At 45.5% G+C, this 22,867-nt stretch overlaps 1 protein-coding gene and 1 pseudogene across 2 annotated transcripts in view; one reads left to right on the plus strand and one right to left on the minus strand.

Annotated features, from left to right (window-relative positions):
- STEEP1 (STING1 ER exit protein 1) overlaps positions 1–13,254 on the plus strand; it is a 19,638-nt gene extending 6,384 nt beyond the window's left edge. The window contains exons 3-7 of one of the 2 annotated variants that reach the window (XM_021686241.1): positions 7,665–7,706; positions 9,937–10,075; positions 10,628–10,717; positions 11,522–11,614; positions 12,780–13,254. In XM_021686241.1, the coding sequence (XP_021541916.1) occupies positions 7,665–7,706; positions 9,937–10,075; positions 10,628–10,717; positions 11,522–11,614; positions 12,780–12,842 (427 nt within the window). In that variant the 3' untranslated portion in view covers positions 12,843–13,254. The remainder of the gene's footprint in view (positions 1–7,664; positions 7,707–9,936; positions 10,076–10,627; positions 10,718–11,521; positions 11,615–12,779) is intronic. The other variant, XM_044911707.1, reaches the window with a different exon arrangement.
- A 79-nt stretch (positions 13,255–13,333) lies between these two features.
- Positions 13,334–13,447, minus strand: LOC123323569 (annotated as a pseudogene).
- Between the last annotated feature and the right edge of the window lie 9,420 nt (positions 13,448–22,867).

Genomic DNA, 22,867 nt, shown 5'->3' on the forward strand with positions numbered 1-22,867 from the left:
GTACCTATGCCCTGGAGCCCATCACGGTCCCCCTCCAAGCCTTCCATTCTAAAGTGCCTCTCTTTTGACACTGTTGTTCCCCGGGCCCCTTTCCCATCCAGCAGTCCCGTTGTTGCAAATCCAGTGCTTTTCTGTCTGTCTGTTGACCCTGCCTCCCTTGATGCTCTCCTTCCTTGAGTTCTGTGAAGCTGCTCTGGAGATTCTTGTACTTCTTTGGCTTTCTCAGTCTTCTGGATTCTTCTGCCGCCTGCCCCTTAAATGTTGGTATTCCCCTGGGTTCTGACCTGGATCTTACCCCCTCTCTCTTTATACTCTCCTTGGACGTTCTCACAACTTTTCATGGCGTCAGTTACACTCACGTGCTGGTGACTCACAAAATCTAGATCTGCCTACATTTCTCTCCTGTACCCAGAACTGTATATCTAACTGCCTACTCTACCTCTTCACTTGATGTTCTGTCTCAGATCCAGCATGACCAAGGCCAAACTCCTCATTTCTCTAGTAAGGAAATACTGCAGATGGGCTGACCCAGCACCACCAGACACTCCTCTTTTATACCTGCCTGTATACTGGCATCTGCAAAGTTAGGGTGTATAGTCCAGTGCCCGCCCCCCCCAAGACCCGTAAGATTCTGAATGTGACTTCACTTTTGCCAAGTAAAAGGGATAGAAGTTTTTGGATGAGGCTTCCAAGGGAAGGCCTTTTTACTCTTCTAGTCTTATTCCTTCCTGCTTTTTGGGAAAACGGACGTGATGATTGGAGGACTGGCAGCCATCCTGGGACCGGGAAGGAAAGGCCACAAGAATTACAGAGCTTTCGCCATCACTGTCCTTGGGTCCCGGTCATGGCCATGAACCACGTTTTTTTTTTTTTAAGAGGGGGAGAGACAGTGGGGGGCAGGGGTAGAGGGAGAGAGAGAGTCCCAAGCAGACTCCATGCCCAGCATGGAGCCTGATGCGGGGCTTGATCTCACGACCCTGAGATCATGACCTGAGCCGAAATCAAGAGCCACCCAGGCGCCCCTCTTCTGGATGTCTTTTACAGGAGAACAAACCATGGTGTTGAAGCCACTGCAGACAGGTCTCTAACTATCAGCCAAATACAGTTCCTTCCTTCTCCTCCTCCTCCTACAATGACACCCCCATTCATGCAGTGGCCCAAGCCGGAATCTGCGAGCCAGTCCTCCCTTTGTCTCATCCATCCCCAACCCCACCACCCCCTGCACACACCAGTCGAGTTGCTCACCATGTCCTGTTGACTCTGCCTTCCAGTCTCTCTTGTAGTTGCCTCCTGTTTAGCCCTGCTGCAGTGCCATCTTTCCAGTACCTACCATCGCTTGCTTGGGCTGTTGAAGCAGCCTCTTATCTGGTCTTTTTGCCTTTCATTTTGTTCTCCTCCAGTCTGTTGTCTACTGTCTGAGTGATCTCAAATGCACATTACATAAGTCTCCTGCTTCAAATCTTTCAGTGACTCTTCGTCACCTATAGCAGTGCTTTTCAAACATTTTTAGACAATGAATCCTTTCTTCAAATGAAGTGCTTGTCCAGAAGTATAAATGAGCAGGAAGCTGCTGTGACTGGGGAAGAGTCCAGCCCAACCCATTAAGGACTCCTCCCCTCCCCCTATCTAGTTTCATTTAGGGGTCATGGTTGAGTACAATTTTAGAAATCATGGTTAGCAGGGTAAAATCGAAGCCTGAAGGCTCTCTGTGATCCTTGTCTCCTGGTACTCCTTGATTTTTTTTTTTCTTTTTCTTTTTTTAAGTAAGCTCTGCGCCCATTGTGGGGCTTGAATTTATGACCCTGAGATCAAGAGTCGCATACTCTACCAACTGAGCCAGCCAGGTGCCCCCTGATTTTTTTTTTTTTTTTTAATAACATTTATCGGGGCACCTGGGTGGCTAAGTCGTTAAGCATCTGCCTTCGGCTCAGGTCATGATCCCAGGGTCCTGGGATCGAGCCCCGCATTGGGCTCCCTGCTCCGCGGGAGGCCTGCTTCTCTCTCTCCCACTCCCCCGCTTGTGTTCCTGCTCTCGCTATCTCTCTCTCTGTCAAATGAATAAATAAAATCTTAAAAAAAAAAAAAAAAAAACACTTAAAAAAAGAAAAGCCCTAATGCCTCAGCTCCACCCTCAGAGATTTAGTATTTTGAATTGAGGGGTAAGTCATATACCATAAAACTCACCATTTTACAGTGTACAGTTCAGTGGTTTTAGTATATTCACAAGGTTGTGCAACTATCATCACCAATTCCAGAGCATTTCATCACCCCCCAAAACTAACCTTGTACCTAATAATAGTCACTCCTCATTTCCTTCTCCCCCAGCCCCTGGCAACCATTAATCTACTTTCTGTCCCTATGGATTTGCCTATTCTAGATACCTCATTAAAAAGGAACCATAAATATTATAGCTTTTTGTGTCTACTATCTTTCATTTAGCATGTTTTCAAGGTTCATCCTTGATGTAGAATGACTCAGTACTTTATTCTTTTTTGTGGCTGAATGACATTCCATTGTATGGACATACCACATGTTGTTTATCTGTTCATCAGTTGATGGGCATTTGGGCTCTTTCCTTTTTTTACTATTACGGGTAATGTTGTAAATGTGTGAACGTGTGTACAAGATTTTGTGTGAATGTGTTTTTGGTTCTCATGGGTGTATACTAATGAATTGCTGGGTCATATGGTAATTCTATGTTTAACCTTTTGACGAACTGTTACAGTATTTTCAAAAGCGGTTGCATTCTCATCAGTAATGTATGAGAGTTCCAATATCTCACCAATATTTGTTATTGTCTGTCTCTTTGATTATAGCTATCCTAGTATGCATGAAATAGTATCTCATTGTGGTTTTGATTTGCATTTCCCTGCTGGCTAATGATGTTGAGCATCTTCTCATGTACCTTTTGGCTATTTGCATATCTTCTTTGGAGAAATGTCTATTCAAATTCTTTGCCCATTTTTTAATTGGTGTATTTGTCTTTTAATTGCTGAGTCATAGGAATTCATATATTATGGATACTAAGCCCCTAACCAGATATATGATTTGCAAATGTTTTCTCCCATTCTGTGGATTGCCTTTTCACTCATGACCTGAGCCGAAGTCAGATGCTTAAAGACTGCTCCACCCAGGCGCCCCTTTATTGTTCATTTTTAGTATATAGGACTACCATTAATTTTTATATATATATATATATTTTTTTTTTTTTTTAAAGATCTTATTTATTTTTTAGAGAGCGAGCAAGAGAGAAACAGCATGAGAGGGGAGAGGGTCAGAGAGAGAAGCAGGCTCTCCGCTGAGCCGGGAGCCCGATGTGGGACTCGATCCCAGGACCCTGGGATCATGACCTGAGCCGAAGGCAGATGCTTAACCATCTGAGCCACCCAGGCGCCCAATTTTTATATATTGATCATGTAACCTGCAACCTTGCTAAACTTATTAGCTCTAATTGTGTATATGTTTGTGTGTTCTTTAGGGTTTCTATATGTAAGATCATGTCATCTACAAATAGAGATGGTTTTACTTTTTCCCTTCCAATCTGGATGCCTTTTACTTCTTTTTCTTGCCTACTTGTGCTTCCTAGAACTCCTCGTACAATGTTGAATAGAAGGGTTGAGGGTGAGTATCCTTGTCTTGTTCCTGATCCTAGGAAAAAAGCTTTCAGTCTTTCACCATTAAGTATGATATTAGTTTATGTAACTGTTAGGTAACTGTTAGTGCCTGTGGGTTTTTCATAGATGCCCTTTATCAGGTGGAGAAAGTTCCCTTCTATTCCTGGAATATTAAAAGGGTTTTGAATTTTGTCAAATGCTTTTCTTTTGTGTCTGTTGAGATGTTGAGATGATCGTGTGTTTTTTTTTCTCTTTTGTTCTATTACTGTGGTGTCTTGCTTTGGTTATTTTTATGTGTTGCACCAATCTTGCATTCCTGGGATAAATTCCACTTGGTCATGTATGATCTTTTTTAAATGCTGCTGGATTCAGATGGTTAGTATTTTTTGTTTTTCGAGGAGTTTTGCCTGTGTATTCTTAAGCAATACTGATCTCTAGTTTGTTGTCGTGCCTCTGTCTGGTTTTGGTATCAGGGTAATACTGGCTCCATACAATGAGCTGGGAAGTGTTTCCTCTTTTGCAAAGTTTGTGAAGCGTTGGTATTAATTCTTCTTTGAACTTTTAGTATAATTCACCAGTGAAGCCACTCGTCCTGGGCTTTTCTTTGTGCAGAGTTTTTTGATTACTAATTAAATCTCTTTACATGGAATAGTCTATTCAGATTTTCTGTTTCTTTTCCAGTGAGTTTTGGCAGTTTCTGTTCTATTCTAGGAGTTTGCCCATTTCATCCCAATTATCTAATTTGTTGCCATATGGTCATTCATAGTATAATCTTACAGATCTTTTTCTGTCAGACCAGTAGTACTCTTGATTTTTTTTAAAGTCCTACTAACATTAGACTGTGTAATTCCCTGAATGTGCTGTGCTGTTTTGGCTCTGCACATAGTATTCCCACTGCTTGAAATACCACTTTCTATCAGGACTGTTGGCTTTCAATCACCTGCTCGTGAAGCTTTCCATGACTGCCTCGGACAGACTTGGTGCTCCCACCTCTGCGTTCCCAGTACACATTTCTCCATTTAAGAACTTACCTCCATGATGGTAATTTTCCTCACTAAACCGAATTCTTAAAAGAATTCTTTCAACCAATGTTTATTGCATGTCTATTTTGTTTCCAGTACTTTGCTCGGCTCTGGGGATAGAGTGGTCAGACAGGCATGGTCTCCGTTAATCTCTGATCTCATGGACCTTACAGTCTAGTGGGATGACAGAAAAATAAAGTCATTATGATTAGGGGAAGTCCTGTGAATGAAACAAAGGGCTCATACAAAGAATCTCATGAAAACCTCTTTGAAAAGGTGGCTGAGACCCCAAAAATGAGAAGGGGAAAGCAGTGAGAAGAGCATTCCAGGGAGAGAGAAGCGTGTGTGTGAAAGGTCTGAGGTGGGTCATGAAAACCTCTTTGAGACCCTGAAAATGAGAAGGGGAAAGCAGTGAGAAGAGCATTCCAGGGAGAGAGAAGCGTGTGTGTGAAAGGTCTGAGGTGGGAAAGCGCTTGTTTGTTCAAAGCCTGGTGTGGCTAGTTCATAGTGAGGGAGGGCATCTGTGAGAGAGACAGGGGCCCAATTTTGTGCTCAGCTGGTGCCTGGGAGGCCTACATGGTAAGGAGGCTGGATTTTATTCTAGGTGTCTTAGGAAGCCACTCTTGCCTCTGTTTAAAGAATGATTTGGAGTGAAACAGTAGTGGAAGCAGATTCTAGAATAGCAGTTAAAGTTTGTATGTTAGGTATGAATTTAGAATGGAGAAGGCCTAACTGAATACCACACATGCGCGCACGCATGCACACATGCTGTTGATTTGACTGCACAAAAATCTAAAATTTCCACATTGCCGGGGGGGGCAGTCAAAGACAGATGTCAAACTGGGGAAGAAATATTTATGAGGCCTGTCAACATTTGCAAGTCTCCTTAATAGACAATAAAAAGACAACTCAACAGGCAAAAGATATGAACCGACAGTTCACCCAAAAAGAGAAAACACAAATGCCTATAAAATATGGAAAAGATGCCTGACTTCACTCTTTAAAAAAGGAAATGCAAATTGTGAGAGCACAGTTTTCACGTGCCAGATTGGCAGTCGTGCAATTTAATAACATTCGGTGTTGGTGAGACTGGAGAGAAACAGGAACTCTCACTTTGGCGGTGGGAACATAAATTGGTTCAACTTCCCTAGAGAGTAATTTGGCAGTATTTAACAGAATTTAAAGTGGATACGCGGGGCGCCTGGGTGGCTCAGTCAGTTGAGCGTCTGCCTTCGGCTCAGGTCATGATCCCAGGGTCCTGGGATCGAGCCCCACATCGGGCTCCCTGCTCGGCTGGAGGCCTGCTTCTCCCTCTTCCGCTCCCCCTGCTTGTGTTCCCTCTCTCGCTGTCTCTCTCTCCATCAAATAAATAAATAAAATCTTTAAAAAAAAAAAAAGTGGATACACTTCTAGGAATTTATCCAACAGGTAAAAGACATTTCGGTTCATCCACACAAAGGAATACAATGCAGCCCTTATGAAGCATGGGACACCTCTTTGTCAATTGGTAAGGAAGGGTCACATATATATTTTCTAACCAGGACACATTTTTAAGCAAACAAAGAGGGGCGCCTGGCTGGCTCAGTCGTTAAGCGTCTGCCTTCAGCTCAGGTCATGATCCCGGGGTCCTGGGGTCGAGCCCCGCATCGGGCTCCCTGCTCCGCGGGAAGCCTGTTTCTCCCTCTCGTGCTCCCCCTGCTTGTGTTCCCTCTCTCACTGTGTCTCTCTCTGTCAAATAAATAAGATCTTTAAAAAAAAAAAAAAACAAAAAAAACAAAGAAGTAGGGAACAGTGTAAGGTATGCTGCATTTGTCTAAAAAGGAAAAGAAATAAAATATATTTTATTTATATATCAATAAGGATTCTTTGCTTATATCATCAGTTATCTCTGGGAGGAACAGAAGAAACCAGAAACAATATCTGCCCCCCAGGGAAGAGAACTGGGTGGGTGAAGGGTGGGTGGGGAGGATATTTGCTTTTCTTTGTACTCATATGTATACCATGTATGCATATTGCTTATTAAAAATGGAAACAAACAAGGGGAGGGGAAGTGAGGAGACCAGTCCAGAAGCTATGACAGTCGGCCAAGGAAGAGATACTGGTGGCCTGGGCTAAGATGGTGGCTGGAAGGTGGAGCAGAGCAGACAGGTTCAGGATCTTTTTTTGGAGATGATAAATCCGTAGGATTTGCTGATGGACTAGATGTGGGAAATAAGGGAAAGAGAAGAATCAAGGATGAGTCCCCGGGTTTCCGTTAAGCATCTGGGTGGGTGGCAGAGTTGCTTACCTAAGGCAGTCTTGTGGGCTCTTGAGCGTGGTGGCCTCGGCTTGAATTCAGCCTATTCTGCTTCCGGACTCTGACCTGGGGCAAATCATGTGCTTGGTTTGTGCTTGGGGGCCTTCATCTGTCAAATGGGAATGGTAATAGGAACTACCTCACAGCGTCGCTCTAAAGCGCAAGTGACTTACTCCGTGTGATCTTGAGCACGGTGTACACGTGGTTGCTAGTATTAGCGCTGCTGTTGTTGTTGTTACCCGTGACCCTGGCCGTTGCTATGACTATAGCTTCTGCCCCTCCCCCCCGGGTCAGGGGGACGCCTGACCCGTCCTCGGGGCTCAGGAAACGTGTGTGGGAGGCGGGGGTGTCTTAAGATTAATACACGTTCAACTAGCCGGTTCATCTAGGAAATGAAAACTTTTTTTTTTTTTATTTTATTTTTTTTAAAATATTTTATTTATTTATTTGACAGAGAGAGACACAGTGAGAGAGGGAACACAAGCAGGGGGAGTGGGAGAGGGAGAAGCAGGCTTCCCGCCAAGCAGGGAGCCCGATGCGGGGCTCGATCCCAGGACCCTGGGATCATGACCTGAGCCGAAGGCAGACGCTTAACGACTGAGCCACCCAGGCGCCCGGAAATGAAAACTTTTGAAAGGCCCTTTTTTAGCATTTGAAGAAATGAGGTAGTGAGGCGGGTAGGTTATGAGATTTGTTCATCTCTTTTTTTTTCTAATTCCGTTTTCTGCACAGGCCTGAAGGCATTGAACGGCAGTACAGGAAGAAGTGTGCCAAGTAGGTATCTAACAGCGCGGCTTTCTCCAAGCAGAAGAAAGGAGAGGCAATAACGTGTTTGGAAAAGAATTAGGCGGGTACAATTCTCTGTTGTATCTTTATCCTTACGATCCCAGTTGCCTTCGAACTTCAGCTACACAAATACCAATATGCTCCTCGGATAGACTAGTCAAAGTCACATCTCTGACCAGCTGGTCACAGAAATGTTCTGTTTTTTTTTTAACATAGTATCATTTTTTCAATAGACATGTAATTTATATATGACAAAATTTGCCCTTTTTTTCCTTAAGTAATACCTGTGCCCACTGTTGGGCTTGAACTCGCAACCCCAAGACTGTCACACGCTCTACTGATGGAGCCAGCCAGGCGCCCCCCATATTTGCCTGTGTTAAGCATACAATTTGAGAAGTCCCGACAGAAGCATGCAGTCCTCTAACACCACCCCTGCCACGATGCAGGCCATTCCCCGGCTCCCCGTGTGCCCTTTGCTGTCAGTCCCCTTCTTCACCCTCCACCGCCCCCCCACCCCCCCCCCCCCCGCCCACTGCAGCCACTGATCTGCCTTCTGTAGCTACGGTTTTGTCTTTTCTAAAAATGTTATTGCCTTTCCTAAAAGTGTTATCTAAATTCTGCAACATGTGTTCTGCTATGTACAGTATGTATCTTTTACGTTTGCCTTCTTTCACTCAGCACAGTGCTTCTGGGTTTCAGCCAAGGTGTCACATTTATCACTAGTTTGTTCCTCTTTGTGGCTGAGTAGTATCCATAGCACCAGTTTTGCTCTTCACCCGCAGAAGGGCATTTGAGTTGCTAAGGGTTTTGACTATTCTGAATAAAGCTCTTATGAACATTCTAGTATAAATCTTGGTGGGGACATGCGTTTTCTCTTGGAGTGGAATTGCTGGGTCATATGGTAAATGGAACATAGCATAATGTAATCCAGACTTATTTATAAAGCCTATTGTAGGCCCACAGACCCAAGAACTTTAGAAACTGTTCTTTAAAGCTATGTATACATGTCCCGCTTTAGGCCGTTAATAGTGAGAATGCTAAACTACAGTAAGGTTCATCTTGTTGATGGCACGACAGTTACATCTTGGCTCTCAGAAGACTCATGACGGAAGAATCAAGGCACGGAAATGCCTGAGAAGGCATTTTAGTTCCCAGCCACATTAGAGTTGTTAACTTCGTTTCATGTCTTTTTTTTTTTTTTTTTTTTTTTTTTAAGATTTGGTTTTTAAGTGATGTCTGCACCCAGTGTGGGGCTCAGAGTCACAACCCCAGGATCAAGAGTCACGCACTCCACCGACTGAGCCAGCCAGGTGCCCCCCATTTTATCATGTCTTATGAGTCTACTGCATGTAGCTGAAAAAGTACAGTAAAACTGCCCGACCAAAGAAAGTACGATGATTACTCCACAGAGTAGTTTGCTAACCACTGCAGTGGAGCCTTCATACTCCCTCTCGACACCGCAAAAACCCAAACAAAACCGGACAAAACCCCACGCTAGGTACCCAGACTTCTTGGAAGAATGGCAGCAGTTTTTTCCCCCCCCTAAAGATATATCTATTTATGTGAGAAGGAGAGGGGAACCCCAGCAGACTCCATGCTGAGTGCAGAGCCTGACGTGGGGCCCAGTCCCACAACCCTGAGATCCTGACCTGAGCTGAAACCAAGAATTGGATGCACCACCCAGGCACCCCAGCAGTTTTTTTAAAAATACGTATTTTTAGGAAACTTTTATTATTTTTAAATTTTTATTTATTAAGTAAGCTTTCCACCCAACATGGGGCTTGAACTCACAGCCCCGTGACCCGGAGTCGCATGCTCTCCCAACCGAGCCAGCCAGGTGCCCCAGAATGGCAGCAGCTTTAACTGGAAAGCAAACAGCGGCAGGGGCCAGCCTTTCCCAAACTTCTCCAATGATAGGAATCACTTGCGATGCTGAGGAAAGTGACAGGTTCCCAGGCCTCAGCTCCCCAATTTGCTGAATCAGGATCTTCGGAAGGAGGGATCTGGGAATCCAAGCAGCAGTTGTAACAAATTCTTACTTGTTTAAAGTGATTCCTCAGTGATTCTTACGAAGTTGTTTTAGGAAACACTGGAAGGAGTGAATCCTTAGTTTACGCCACAAACAAAACTGTTCCCCAGCGTCTGAGCGCGCTTTGGGAGTCAGTGTTTTGGGGATTTGGCTTGTGAGCTTCCCAGAGATTGGCTCTGCTCTTTGCAGGTGTGGCCTGCCACTCTTCTATCAGTCCCAGCCTAAGAATGCCCCCGTGACCTTCATTGTGGACGGAGCAGTGGTCAAGTTCGGCCAGGGCTTTGGCAAAACGAACATCTATACTCAGAAACAAGAGCCTCCTAAGAAGGTAATTACTGAAGGAGACTGACTGGTTTATATAGCTACGAATCTACGGATCATCCTCCATCTTTAAATAAGATTATAATGGGAAAGTGCCCTTTATGGATGCATTCTTTATTAAGAGGACGCCATCTTTATGGGTAAGCCCATGTTACATGTAACATCCAGTATGCGTTCTTTTTTCTTTCCTACGGCTGTCCCAGGAGTAAAGCTAGAAATTGTATGGTTTTGATTCACATTGATTTCCTTTGAAATGTCTTCTTTTTTCAGTGTGGACAGTTAAAGTGAAAGGAAGGAGGCTCATTTTTGAATATACTTTTAAAAGCCTTGACGGCAAATGTTAGAAAAATAGAATCCAAATGGAAAAAAAAAAACAAAACCACCCCATTGGCACTTTGAGATAGGTCAGCCTGTCCCAAAGAGGTGTGTCCTCCCCCCAACCGCCTCCCCCTGCAACCAGTCATGTGTGCGCGCCCGCGGGTGGACACGCAGGAGCGCGCGCGCAGCTCACAGAGCCTCTTGCAGTGAACGAGACTGATTCCTCCTCCTGTGACTCCAGGTCATGATGACCAAACGGACGAAAGACATGGGCAAGTTCAGCTCCGTCACGGTGTCGACCATTGATGAGGAGGAAGAGGAGATCGAGGCTGTGAGTGCTTCTGCTCTCAAGGGAACTGGATTAGGGGGTGGGCCCGGAAGGAACGGGGACTCTAAAACCAGCCCATTCGAGTAGCGGAGTAATTAGAAATGTTGCTCCCAGGGGCGCCTGCGTGGCTCAGTCGTTAAGCGTCTGCCTTCGGCTCAGGTCACGATCCCAGGGTCCTGGGATCAATCCCGCATCGGGCTCCCTGCTCTGCGGGGAGCCTGCTTCTCCCTCTCCCACTCCCCCCGCTTGTGTTCCCTCTCTCGCTGTGTCTCTCTCTGTCAAATAAATAAATAAAATCTTTAAAAAAAAAAAGAAAGAAAGAAAGAAATGTTGCTCCCAGGCGTTAGTCTGCTAGTAAGAAACTAGAGGAGCCTGGGCTGGTTCCTGTCTCCCTGGATCCCGAGGACATCCGTAAAATGAGAACCGGGGAGTTGGACTGGATCGGTGGCGTTTTCCTAATGTGTTTTGAGATGCTTTCATGGGGCAAATCCCTCATCCCTCTTGAGTGTAAAGCCTATTGGACTCCACAGTTTCGGGTCCCGTCCAGTCCAGCTCGAGTGGTTTATGAGGCTCTCCTAACCTTTATGGTCCTTCAGTATAATGAGGTTTACAGGGAGGTGCCATTGGTTATTTTTCAAATGGTTTCGGCCGAAACCTGAGCTCTCCTGAATTATTGAACAGCTGATGAGTTTAAAGGGAACAGAGTCCATTTCCGGAATAATTGTGAGATGTGAGTAGTATAAATTGCCACCTGCGGTCTCTGACTCTGGTACTGCCGGCTTACGGGTGCTGCTTTTCTTCCCCCAGAGAGAAGTCGCCGACTCGTACGCGCAGAACGCCAAAGTGATCGAAAAGCAGCTGGAGCGCAAGGGCATGAGCAAAAGGCGGCTGCAGGAGCTGGTGAGTGGCCCAGGGCGGCAGGCATTTCTCGGTCTGAGAGAGCCTCCCATGCTCAGGGAACTCCTGCAGGAAGTCCGGGGGGGCACTGGTGTAGCTGGCGGCCAGCTGTCTAACCCTGGCCTGTAATGGTCGGCATACCCTGTCCAGTGACCACGGGCTCCAGGCCCGAAGTTAGAGGGCTTGTCGGCTCGCCCTGACCAGAACGGTACTTGCACCTGCTACCTGGGGCCCGAGGTCAGGAGGTGAAGGTCGGGGTCTGTGGACGCGCTCCCGGGGTGCGAGGGCGGGCAGCAGGGCCTACATCGGCAGCACCGGGACGGGGGCCGCCCCCACTTTCTGTGTCGGTCACGGGCTCCTCGTAGCGCGCGCACCCTTCCCGTCTGATGGCGCCTGCAAGCTGGGTCTTCTGGGTCCTGATGCGCTTCCGCTAGCTCTTTACCATCGGACGTCACTGCGTTGCTGCCCCATCAGGGGCTGTGCCGGCCCTTCTGATGACCAGAGAGGCTTCTTTGCTGACAAAGGTGGTGGGTCTTGGGAGCAGCATTGCCTTGCCTTCGTGGTCAAGAGCCGTGCCTGTCACATTTGCCCAGGGGAAACACCGGGGCTTGTTTCTTTTTTTAAGTCTCCTATTTGTCAAGAACAGATTTGTAATTTATAAAATGCCACAGAAATGCATTTGCCTCGAGTGCTCTTGTTAAATTATTTTATTTTGTTACTACTCTGGCAAATGACTGTGTAAGTTTCTGAATGCTAACTCGGTTTTACGTGTATCTTGCACGAACCAGCAACCAGCAGTTCGTGGACTGCACGACCTGAAGTAACACCGTTCTAGAACAGTGTTTCTCTTCCTATTCTGCCAGGTATAGGACAGTGGTATACCACAGTATCCATTCCCTTGGCCCTTCGGGGGGCCTGGGGCTGGAGGAGCCCTGCGCTGATCACCTTCGACTGCAGCCTTTTACCACGCAGACACCATCATTGTCTGTACCGTAATATCAGAAGGGGTGGAAAGCGGTTGCCAGAGATTCATAACGACCTGCCAACCACTATTCTAGTTTCTGTACTAAATGAACACCAAAGGATAGTGTTTGGGCAGTAAGAAGAAGGAAGGAAAGTCAGAATTTCTATGGCACGTCTCAGGGCATATACTTTTCTTCCTTTCCAGGCTGAACTGGAAGCCAAGAAAGCAAAGATGAAGGGGACCTTGATAGACAACCAGTTCAAGTGATCAGGACCCTTCTCTCAACCCAGACCGGAGGCAGGTGTTTAGAGGAGGAGGAAAAAGAACCGTTTCTTGACTCCATGGGCAGGTGGCCACGTTTTTGCCCCAGCAGAAGGCTTTCCATTGCTTCCCATCGATTCCTCCTACTTTTGGTGAGGTCTTTGAGTCCATCTGACCTGCTTTCTAGAGATGGGCTTTCTAAATCTTTCTGTATATAGGTCTTCTGTACTATTTTTTGTCCATTTGATGTAAACTTCTTCAGCTGTGTGGAAACTCTATGAACACATCAGTGCTCGAGTGTCTCTCATTTCTAAAGTAGCTGTTCTTCTTCCCTCTTCAAAGTTAATAAAATGTTTATAGATTTTTGAAAAAAGTAGTATGATGTGTCATAGAAAAAGCGGCATGGATTATATTTAAAGTTACAGCAACTCTGATTCTTTTAAGTGACTCTATTCTTAGATGGGCAGGAATTGGCTAGGGTTTGAATCTCTCTACTGTCAGAAAAAGAATCCATGAAAAGCCAGAATCTACATAAAGCTTCCTTTAACTTCATGTTCAGAGAAACTTCCCTGGTAACAAACTACAGAAATGATCCCTGAAAGTATAGTCTTGCTTCCTTTACTTCAAATGGTAAAGTTATAGGTGAGTCCTTATCGGACTTTGTACTTAAAGAAGGAACAGCCAGATTAGAGTAAGGGGGGGTGGGTAGGGTAGCCCAGATCTAAAGGAAAACGGGCTCGCATTAAGCAACCCAAGGTAACTAGCGTCCATTAGGCAGCTACGAAGAGTACTGCTTCCCTATGTGGGTATGGGAGGGAGACCTAGAGTAAGAAATGATACTGAGACAAAACAAAAGTATCTGTTGGCTAGCTTGTATTTCACATTTGCTATTTGTAGAGGAGTGTTGTCTGTTTAAATATTAAGGTGTGCCGGGGTGGCTCAGTCTGTTAAGCATCTGCCTTCGGCTCAGTCATGATCCTGAGGATTGAGCCCCACGTCGGGCTCCCTGCTCAGCGGGGAGTCTGCCTCTCCCTCTCCATCTGCCCCTCCCCGACTCATGCTCTCTCTCATTTTCTCTCACGCTCTCTCTCTCTCTCAAATAAATAGGTAAAATCTTTAAAAATAAAAAACATATTTCATGTCACACTGTCTCAGTGGTAGCAGTATGGAGTGTCACATGCCTGTTGTGATCTCTTCACCTGTATTACAAGCTGTCGGGGCCAGAAGGGGCCTTGAACCTCCTTGTACTCTCTACAGTGGGTTACACTGAGCAGTCGCCCAAGACAGGTATGCAAGGCGCTGTTGGGAAATAATAGGGCATTTTTCTTTGCTTTTTTCCTGCCTGCCTTATTTGGAAGGCAAAGTAGCTTGGAGTGGGGGGGTAGATGTGAGCTAGCAAGAACTGGGAGAAAGAGGGGTGGCCGGGGTCCTGGGAAAGCACGGGTGTGGCTGTGTTACCATCTTCCCAAGTTATTCTCCTGCATCCAGTGAGGTCTTTGCAACGGAGTCTTCCTCTCCCCACCTCATTTCCTGTCCTTGTTCTGAAAGGTACTTCAGCAGCATGTGGATGGCCAACCATAATCTCCTCACAATTCCTTGACCTCCCCTCCAAACAGTGACCTTTACTTTCATGCCACTTTAGCCACAAACTCCCATGACCGCAGCCTGGCTGCCATGTCCACAACCTCTGAGATCCAAGATTCTAGAGCGATCCAAACTTCTGTGATCACAGCCTCCTAACATTGCTGCTCTCATGCTCTTACTTCCACTCAACCTGTTCTGTTTGTTTTTAGATGTGAAGGATGGTTATTTTATCAGTACTTATAATAAAAAATAGCAGTAGTTTACTGATGAGGATAATACTCTTTAATGGGTACTTACTAAGTGTCACGTGCCATGGAAAGCACTTTACGGGGTATTATCCAAATCTAAACAAGACGACAGTCCCATGAGATAGGTCTAACTGTTCTCATTCTCATTTCACAAACGAGTATCTGAGGCTCCGAGAGCATAAGTTTCCCAAGATCCCATAGCCAAGAACTGATAAAGCCAAAAATCTGACTATAGAACTAGGCTGAATTGCTTCTCCTGTAGGATTTTTTTTTTAATCTAATATTGAGAACAGATAGCAATTTCATGTTGAGAAGCCAAGTAAAATGCGATGTCGAGACGCTTGCATAAAGGACTCCCTGTAGCAGATGTGTCGTCACGTTTCCACATATTTTCTGAAATATGTGTCCTTAGATACTATCCCTAAACCATTTTAACATCTGGTTCAAATTACACATTTTGCTTCGTCTTTAAGACTGCAAATCATGGGGCGCCTGGGTGGTTCAGATGGTTAAGCGTCTGCCTTTGGCTCAGGTCATGATCCCAGGGTCCTGGGATCGAGTCCCGCATCAGGCTCCCTGCTCGATGCAGAGCCTGCTTCTCCCTCTCCCTCTGCCACTCCCTCTGCTTGTGCTCTTCTGTCTGTCTCTCTGTCAAATAAATAAATAAAATCTTAAAAAAAAAAAAGACTGCAAATCATGATGTCATTAGCACCAAATAAACATGTGCTCCTTAATGTTTGCTTCTTTCATATTGAAATACTTACTAAAATGATATGCCATGGTTTCTCTATTCTCTTTATTTTCTTGTAGGATTTTAGCAGCAAATACGGTGTTTTAATGTTAGTACTAAGAGGGGCGCCTGGGTGGCTCAGTCGTTAAGTGTCTGCCTTCGGCTCAGGTCATGATCCCACGGTCCTGGGATCGAGCCCCACATCGGGCTCCTTGCTCAGCGGGGAGCCTGCTTCTCCCTCTCCCTCTGCCTCTCTCCCTGCTTATGCTCTCTCTCTCTGTATCTGTGTGTCTCAAATGAATGAATGAAATCTTTAAAAAAAAAATGTTAGTACTAAGAGCCATATTGAAATTTTGGAGACTCTTACTCTATTTTTTTGTGTGTCTGTGCAGATTGTCAACCGTAATAAAATAGTAAAATGTTATAAAATGTTTCCACTAATAATTAGTGACATTTGGAAGTGTAATTCTTCCGCATAAGAGAAATTGAAAATCTTTTTAAAAAACTAGCTTGTCTCCACCATTTTGCAATCCTTATCACTGTGGACCACCTCCTTTTCTTAAGGCAAAAGCTTCCCTTTTTAATTTCCTTGATGTTTTATTCTGCTGCTGCTTTACCTCTCTGACTACTCTGTTTTTTGTAAGATTTTTAAAAAGATTTTATTTATTTATTTGTCAGAGAGAGAGCACAAGCAGGGGGAGTGGCAGGCACAGGGAGAAACAGGCTCCCTGCTGAGCAAGGAGCCCGATGTGGGACTCGATCCCAGGACCCTGGGATCATGACCTAAGCCGAAGGCAGATGCCCAACCGACTCAGCCACCCAGGTGTCCCCAACTACTCCATTTTTTTACTCAGTTATAACAAAGCACAGTCCATTACACTTGAGCTTTTAGTATCTGATACTCCTCCAGGAAAACAAAAACCATCACTTATGATGAACTAAACCTGCTTCTATACTTCACAGAACCTCGATCCTCCTGTTTTCTCCCAGTATTGCCATTCTGTCACTACCCATCGTCTTTCTGACCCAGCCTGATCCTGTGGTTGGGGATCTGAAGTCCTCTCACCTTCAACCTTCTGACCTTGAGTTTGTTCTTTTATTTATTTATTTATTTATTTATTTATTTTAAAGATTTTATTTATTTATTTGAGAGAGAGAGAATGAGAGAGAGCACATGAGAGGGGGGAGGGTCAGAGGGAGAAGCAGGCTCCCTGCCGAGCAGGGAGCCCGATGCGGGACTCGATCCCGGGACTCCAGGACTCCAGGATCATGACCCGAGCCGAAGGCAGTTGCTTAACCACCTGAGCCACCCAGGCGCCCTCTTTTTTTTTTTTTTTTAAAGATTTTATTTGTTTATTTGACAGAGCGAGAGAGGGAACACAAGCAGGGGGAGTGGGAGAGGGAGAAGCAGGCTTCCCGCCGAGCAGAGAGCCCGATGTGGGGCTCGATCCCAGGACCCTGGGATCATGACCTGAGCCGAAGGCAGACGCTTAATGACTGAGCCACCCAGGCGCCCCATTTGTTCTTTTTTTTTTTAAAGTGGGCTCTATATGCCCAACGTGGGGCTTGAACTCACGACCCTGAGATCAAGAGTCACATACTCTACTGACTGAGCCAGCCAGGTGCCTCTGACCTTGGGTTTTTTTTACCTTAAAGTCTTTGAATCCTTTTAGATGTACAGAAAAGTTCCAGAGATAGTCCAGAGAGTTCCTGTATACTCTTCACTCAGGTTTCCTAATATTAACATCTTATATAATGCTTTGGGCTGAACATGTCCTCTCCAGAATTCTTATGTTGAAGCCCTAACCCCCAGTGTGATGGGATTTGGAGATGAGCCTTTGGGAAGTAATTAGGTTTAGATGAGGTCATGAGATGGGACCCTCATGATGGGATTAGTACCCTTAGAAGAAAAGACCAGAGAGCTCTCTCTCTTTCTACCTGCCTCTCTCTCTACCACATGAAGACATGGCAAGAAGGCCGCAAGACATGGCAAGAAGGCGGCCATCTGCAAGCCAGGAAAAGAGCTCTCACTAGGAACTGAATCAGCTGGGACCTGGACCTTGGACTTCCCAGTCTCCAGAACTGTGAGAAATAAATGTCTGTTGTTTACGCCACCATACGTCTATGGTATTTGGTTATAGCAGCCCAAGCAGACTAATATATATAAAACCATAGTACAGTGCCCAAAACTTAAGAAATTAACATTGGTACAATAATCTTAAGCCACACACTTTATTTGGATTTCACCAGCTGTTCCACTATGTCCTCTTTCTGTTCGAGGACCCCATTCACGATTGCACACTGCATTTAGCTGCCATGTCTCTTTAGTCTCCTCTGATCCATGACAGTTTCTCAGTGGTATCTTGTGCTTTTGAATTTGCATCTCCCTAATGACAGCTGATGTCTTTGCAACCCTGCTTTCAAATCTTTGGGCAAATACCCATAAGTGGGATTTCTGGATCATATGGTAATTCTATGTTTAATTTTTTAAAAAGATGTTATTTACTTATTTGAGAAAGAGAGAGAATAAGTGGGAGGGAAGGGCAGAGGCAGAGAGAGAAGCAGACTCCCTGCTGAGCAGGGAGCCCGATGCGGGGCTCAATCCCAGGACCCTGGGATCATGACCTGAGCCAAAGGCAGATGCTTAACTGACTGAGCCACCCAGGCGCCCCACAATTAATGATGTTGAGTAACTTTTCGTATGATTCTTGGCCATTTGTATAATATCTTTGGAGAAAGGTCTAGTCATTTTAATTGGATTGTTTGATTTGTTGTCTTAAACATATTTTTATTAGCTAATTTTCCATCCATATGTCTTTTTTTTTTTTTTTAAGATTTATATATTTATTTGAGAGAGAGAGAGCACAAGAGGGGGTAGGGTCAGAGGGAGAAGCAGACTCCCCACCAAGCAGGGAGCCCGATGCGGGACTTGATTCCGGGACTCCAGGATCATGACCTGAGCCGAAGGCAGTCGTTTAACCAACTGAGCCACCCAGGCGCCCCGTATGTCTTCTTTGAAGAAGCATCTCTTCAGATCTTTTGCCCATTTTTAAATTGGGTTTGTTTTTTTATTGTTGGGTTTTAAGAGCTCTTTGTATAGTCTAGATATAAATCTTTTATCAGACATGTGATTTGCAATATCTCCCAGGGTGGTGGTTGTCTTTTTCTTAATAGTATAGTAGCTTTCATGACCCAGGATCATGCAGATTTTCTTCTGTAAGTTTTATATGTTACATTTAGGTCTGTGATCCATTTTGAATTAATTTTTTTAAAAAGATTTTATTTTAGAGAAAGCGAGAGCGAGCCAGAAGAGGGAGAGAATCTCAAGCAGACTTCCCGCTGAGCACAGAGCCTGATGCGGGGCTTGATCTCATGACCCTGAGATCATGACCTGAGCTGAAATAAAAAATTAGACGCTCAACCAACTGAGCCACCCAGGCGCCCCCATTTTGAATTCATTTTTGTATAAGGTGTGATGCATGTGTAGAGGTTCCTTTTTTTTTAAGATTTTATTTATTTATTTGACAGAGACACAAGTGAGAGAGGGAACACAAGCAGGGGGAGTGGGAGAGGGAGAAGCAGGCTTCCCGCGGAGCAAGGAGCCCGATGCGGGGCTCGATCCCAGGACCCCGGGATCATGGCCTGAGCCGAAGGCAGACGCTTAACGACTGAGCCACCCAGGCACCCCATTTTTTTTTTTTTTTTTTGCATATAGACATCCAGTTGTTGCAGCACCATCTGCTGAAAAGACTTTCCTTTCTCTATTCAGTTGCCTTTGTACCTTTGTCAAAAGTCAATTAACTATATTTTTGGACTTTCTCTTTTGTCTGTTGTCTATGCTTGCGCTAATACCACACTGGCTTGACTTGGTTCTTATAGCTTTGTAGTGAGTCTTGAAATTGGGTAGGATGACTTGTCCAGCTTTGCTCTTTTTAAAAATTGCTTTGGGGGCGCCTGGGTGGCTCAGTTGGTTGAGCGACTGCCTTCGGCTCAGGTCATGATCCGGGAGTCCCGGGATCGAGTCCCACATCGGGCTCCCTGCTCAGCAGGGAGTCTGCTTCTCCCTCTGACCCTCCCCCCCTCATGTGCTTTTTTTCTCTCTCTCTCTCATTCTCTCTCTCAAATAAATAAAATCTAAAAAAATAAAAATAAAAATTGCTTTGGTTATTCTAGTTCCTTTGCCTTTCCATATACATCTTAGAATCAGCTTGTTGGTATCTCTGAAATTCTTCCTGGAATTTTGATTGGAATTGTGTAAAAACTAAAGATCAAGTTGGAGAGAATGGACATCTTAATAATAGTGCATTTTCTAACGCATGAACACAGTTATCTCTCCATTTATTTAGATCTTTGATTTCCATCATCAGTGTTTTTTAGTTTTTCTTGTACAGATCTGGCAAATATTTTGTTTAAATTTATATCTAAGTACTTGGGTTTTTTTCTGGTGCTATTGTAAACCTTCTTTTTTTTTATTGTTTTAATTTTAATTTATTTTTTAATCTCTACACCCAACATGGGGCTCAAACTCACAACCCCGAGACCCAGAGTCACATGCTCTATCAACTGAGCCAGCCAGGTGCCCCAAGCCTTACTTCCTTTTAAACAAGGAAAATAATCTCCGAGTGGATCTGCAAACTCCCTGAGACCTATTCTGATATGAACTCTGGCTGAAATTCCCATTTATCTCCTGACCCCCTGCTCTGAGCCCCCAGTCTGACTTATCGTGTGGTTGTGTTCTGGCTCTCCTTCTCTAGCTGACAGGAGCTGTGGTCAGTAGCTGCCGGACCTTTTGGGGAAGGCCGTAAGGAAAATTCATAATATGTATTTGTGGCAGTGTCCAGGGGACACATTATTGTCTCTTGGCTCAGAGGTCTCGAGGTAAGCCGGTATGGAGTTACAGCAGGTCTGGGAAGTGGGTGAGAGGCAATAACAGTGATTAGAGTCTGGCGTGCAGAGGCCAGGCCTACAGTTCTTTAAAAAAAATTTATACCAATTTATACAGTAGCGCTCTTCTGCCCAAATATTCTAAGCCACTGCCAACGATTCCTAATTATCAAGCATTCTGATCAATACTCTGGACTTGCTTTCTGTTACAGCAACCGTGCTTCATTGGAAACATAAATAAATAAATCTTACCTCCTTTTTTTTTTTTAAAGATTTATTCACTTGACAGAGACACAGCGAGAGAGGGAACACAAGCAGGGGGAGTGGGAGAGGGAGAAGCAGGCTTTCTGCTGAGCAGGGATCCTGATGCGGGGCTCGATCCCAGGACCCTGGGACCATGACCTGAGCCGCAGGCAGACGCTTAACAACTGAGCCACCCAGGCGCCCCTTACCTCCTTTTAATATTATACCATCTGCCCTGCAAACTCCCAGTTTAGCAGCAGCCCCACAATCTGCTTTCTCTGATCTCTTGCCCAAATAGATGAGTGTCCAGGTCTTGTAAGTGGGTGGAGTCCGACATCATGAATATCTGGTTTCATATCGGGGTCCCGCCACAGCTAGCCGATCCTCCCGTGTGTTTGCGTCAGCAGCCCTCCTGTTTTCCCCTGGAACAATTCAGAGCCTTCAGTGCTTTCCCCCAACCTCTCTGCCTGCAAGCCCCCCTTCTCTTGCAGCAGACATTTTTCTTCCCAAAGCATCGAGGACATAGGGGCATCCTTAGTTGCATCCATTCCCGACCTTCTCTTCCAGTCCCGGAGGAAGAGGTAGCCCGCTTTCTGCTCAAGGCTACTCTGGTACCTTCCTCAATCAACTACTTTATACGGAGTAGCTGTTATGATGCTAGATTTTGCACGAGGAGCTGGGACAGAGTGGAGAACAAAGGAGCTCACGTTCTGGGGGCAGGGGTGGGGTGCCAGACAAGTAAACACGAAATGGATCAGTTAAAATAGCGTGATGTGACAGAGAATGACCGGTGACCAGGGATGGACTCTGAGGAGGGGCCGTTGATCCTCTCAGACCTGAAGGATGAGAAAGATTTCAGCCAGCTAAGGATGGGAGGGGACAGCAACCCAGATGAGGGCAATAGGAAATACGAGGGCCCTGCGGAGTGGTGAGCTGAGCATGTTGGAGGAACAGAAAGAAGGCCAGTAGGACTAGATTGTACTGAGCGAGAGAACGAGCACGCAGCAAGAGGTGCGGTCACAGGAGTGAGCAGGAGCCCGGCCATATACAGCCTTGCAGGCCCAAACAAGGAGTTTGGACCTTAAAGGCACAGTGGGGAAATTACTGGAGACTTTTAGGCAGAAGAGTAACATGATTTATGCTTTAAAATAAATCTAGCTGCCACACAGAAAATGGCTGGTCATTGGGAGGCCGGAATGGAAGCAGGGAGACCAATCAGACGACAGTCGTAGCCCAGACGGGCGATGAGAGCGGTTGGGCCAGGGTAGGAAAGGAAGAGTTGGAGAAAGTGAATGGAGATGTGTTTGGGGGGCGTTGTTATCAGGACGAGCTGATGGACTGGACATGGGAAGTGAGGGGAAGAGGGAAATCAAGGACAACTTCTTGATTTGTGGCTAGAATAACTGGGTGAATCGAAGTGCCATTTACTGAGATGGAGAGGGATAGCTTTTGCGGGGGAAAGCCAAACACTGTTTGGACGGATGTGTTATGTTTGAAATGCCTACTGGCTATCAAAGTGGAGACATCAAGTAGGCAGTTGGCTATGTAGTCTGGAGCTCAACTGGGGAGGTCTAGCTAGAGATAGAAATTTGGGAGGTTTTGGTAGATAGATGTTATTCAAAGCCACGAGCCAGGATGAGAGTCCCAAAGACGTAAGTGTAAATGGCAAAGAGCATGGGTGCAAGGACTGAATCCTGGGGCACTACCAACATTTAATGGGATCTTGATGAGGAGATGAGGAGAAATCAGCTAAGAAGACTGAATAGAAATAGTAAGTTTAGGCTTACTATTAACTTAGGCTAGTAAGGTTGGAGGGAAGCAGAGGGAACCATCCTGAAAGCAAAGAGAAGTGGATTTTTTTTTTTTTAAGATTTTATTTATTTATTTGACAGAGACACAGCAAGAGAGGGAACACAAGCAGGGGGAGTGGGAGAGGGAGAAGCAGGCTTCCCGCCGAGCAGGGAGCCCGATGCGGGCCTCGATCCCTGGGATCATGACCTGAGCTGAAGGCAGTGTTTGACGACTGAGCCACCCAGGCGCTCCTGAGTAGTGGATGTTTTCTTTCAGCCAGGGGCCAGTTAGAAAACAGAAACCACACAGAATTTTAAACAGAAAGAACTTAACATGAGGAATTGGTTACTCAGGTGAGAGCTGTTCTTTTCAGGAAGTGCTGAGAAGCGAAGGTGGAGATGGTGAATTAACCCAGAAATTAAGCAACGGCAGGAAGCTGCTTCACCTCCACATGAGGTAAAAGTAGAAGGTGGTGGTACTCAAGTCCAGGATCAGGGACCACCCAGCAAAAGCAGAAAGGCCGGCCCAGCAGGACCTTGGTCTGTGGAGGG

Source organism: Neomonachus schauinslandi, chromosome X (genome assembly GCF_002201575.2).
Source record: "Neomonachus schauinslandi chromosome X, ASM220157v2, whole genome shotgun sequence".
Lineage (NCBI taxonomy): Eukaryota > Metazoa > Chordata > Mammalia > Carnivora > Phocidae > Neomonachus > Neomonachus schauinslandi.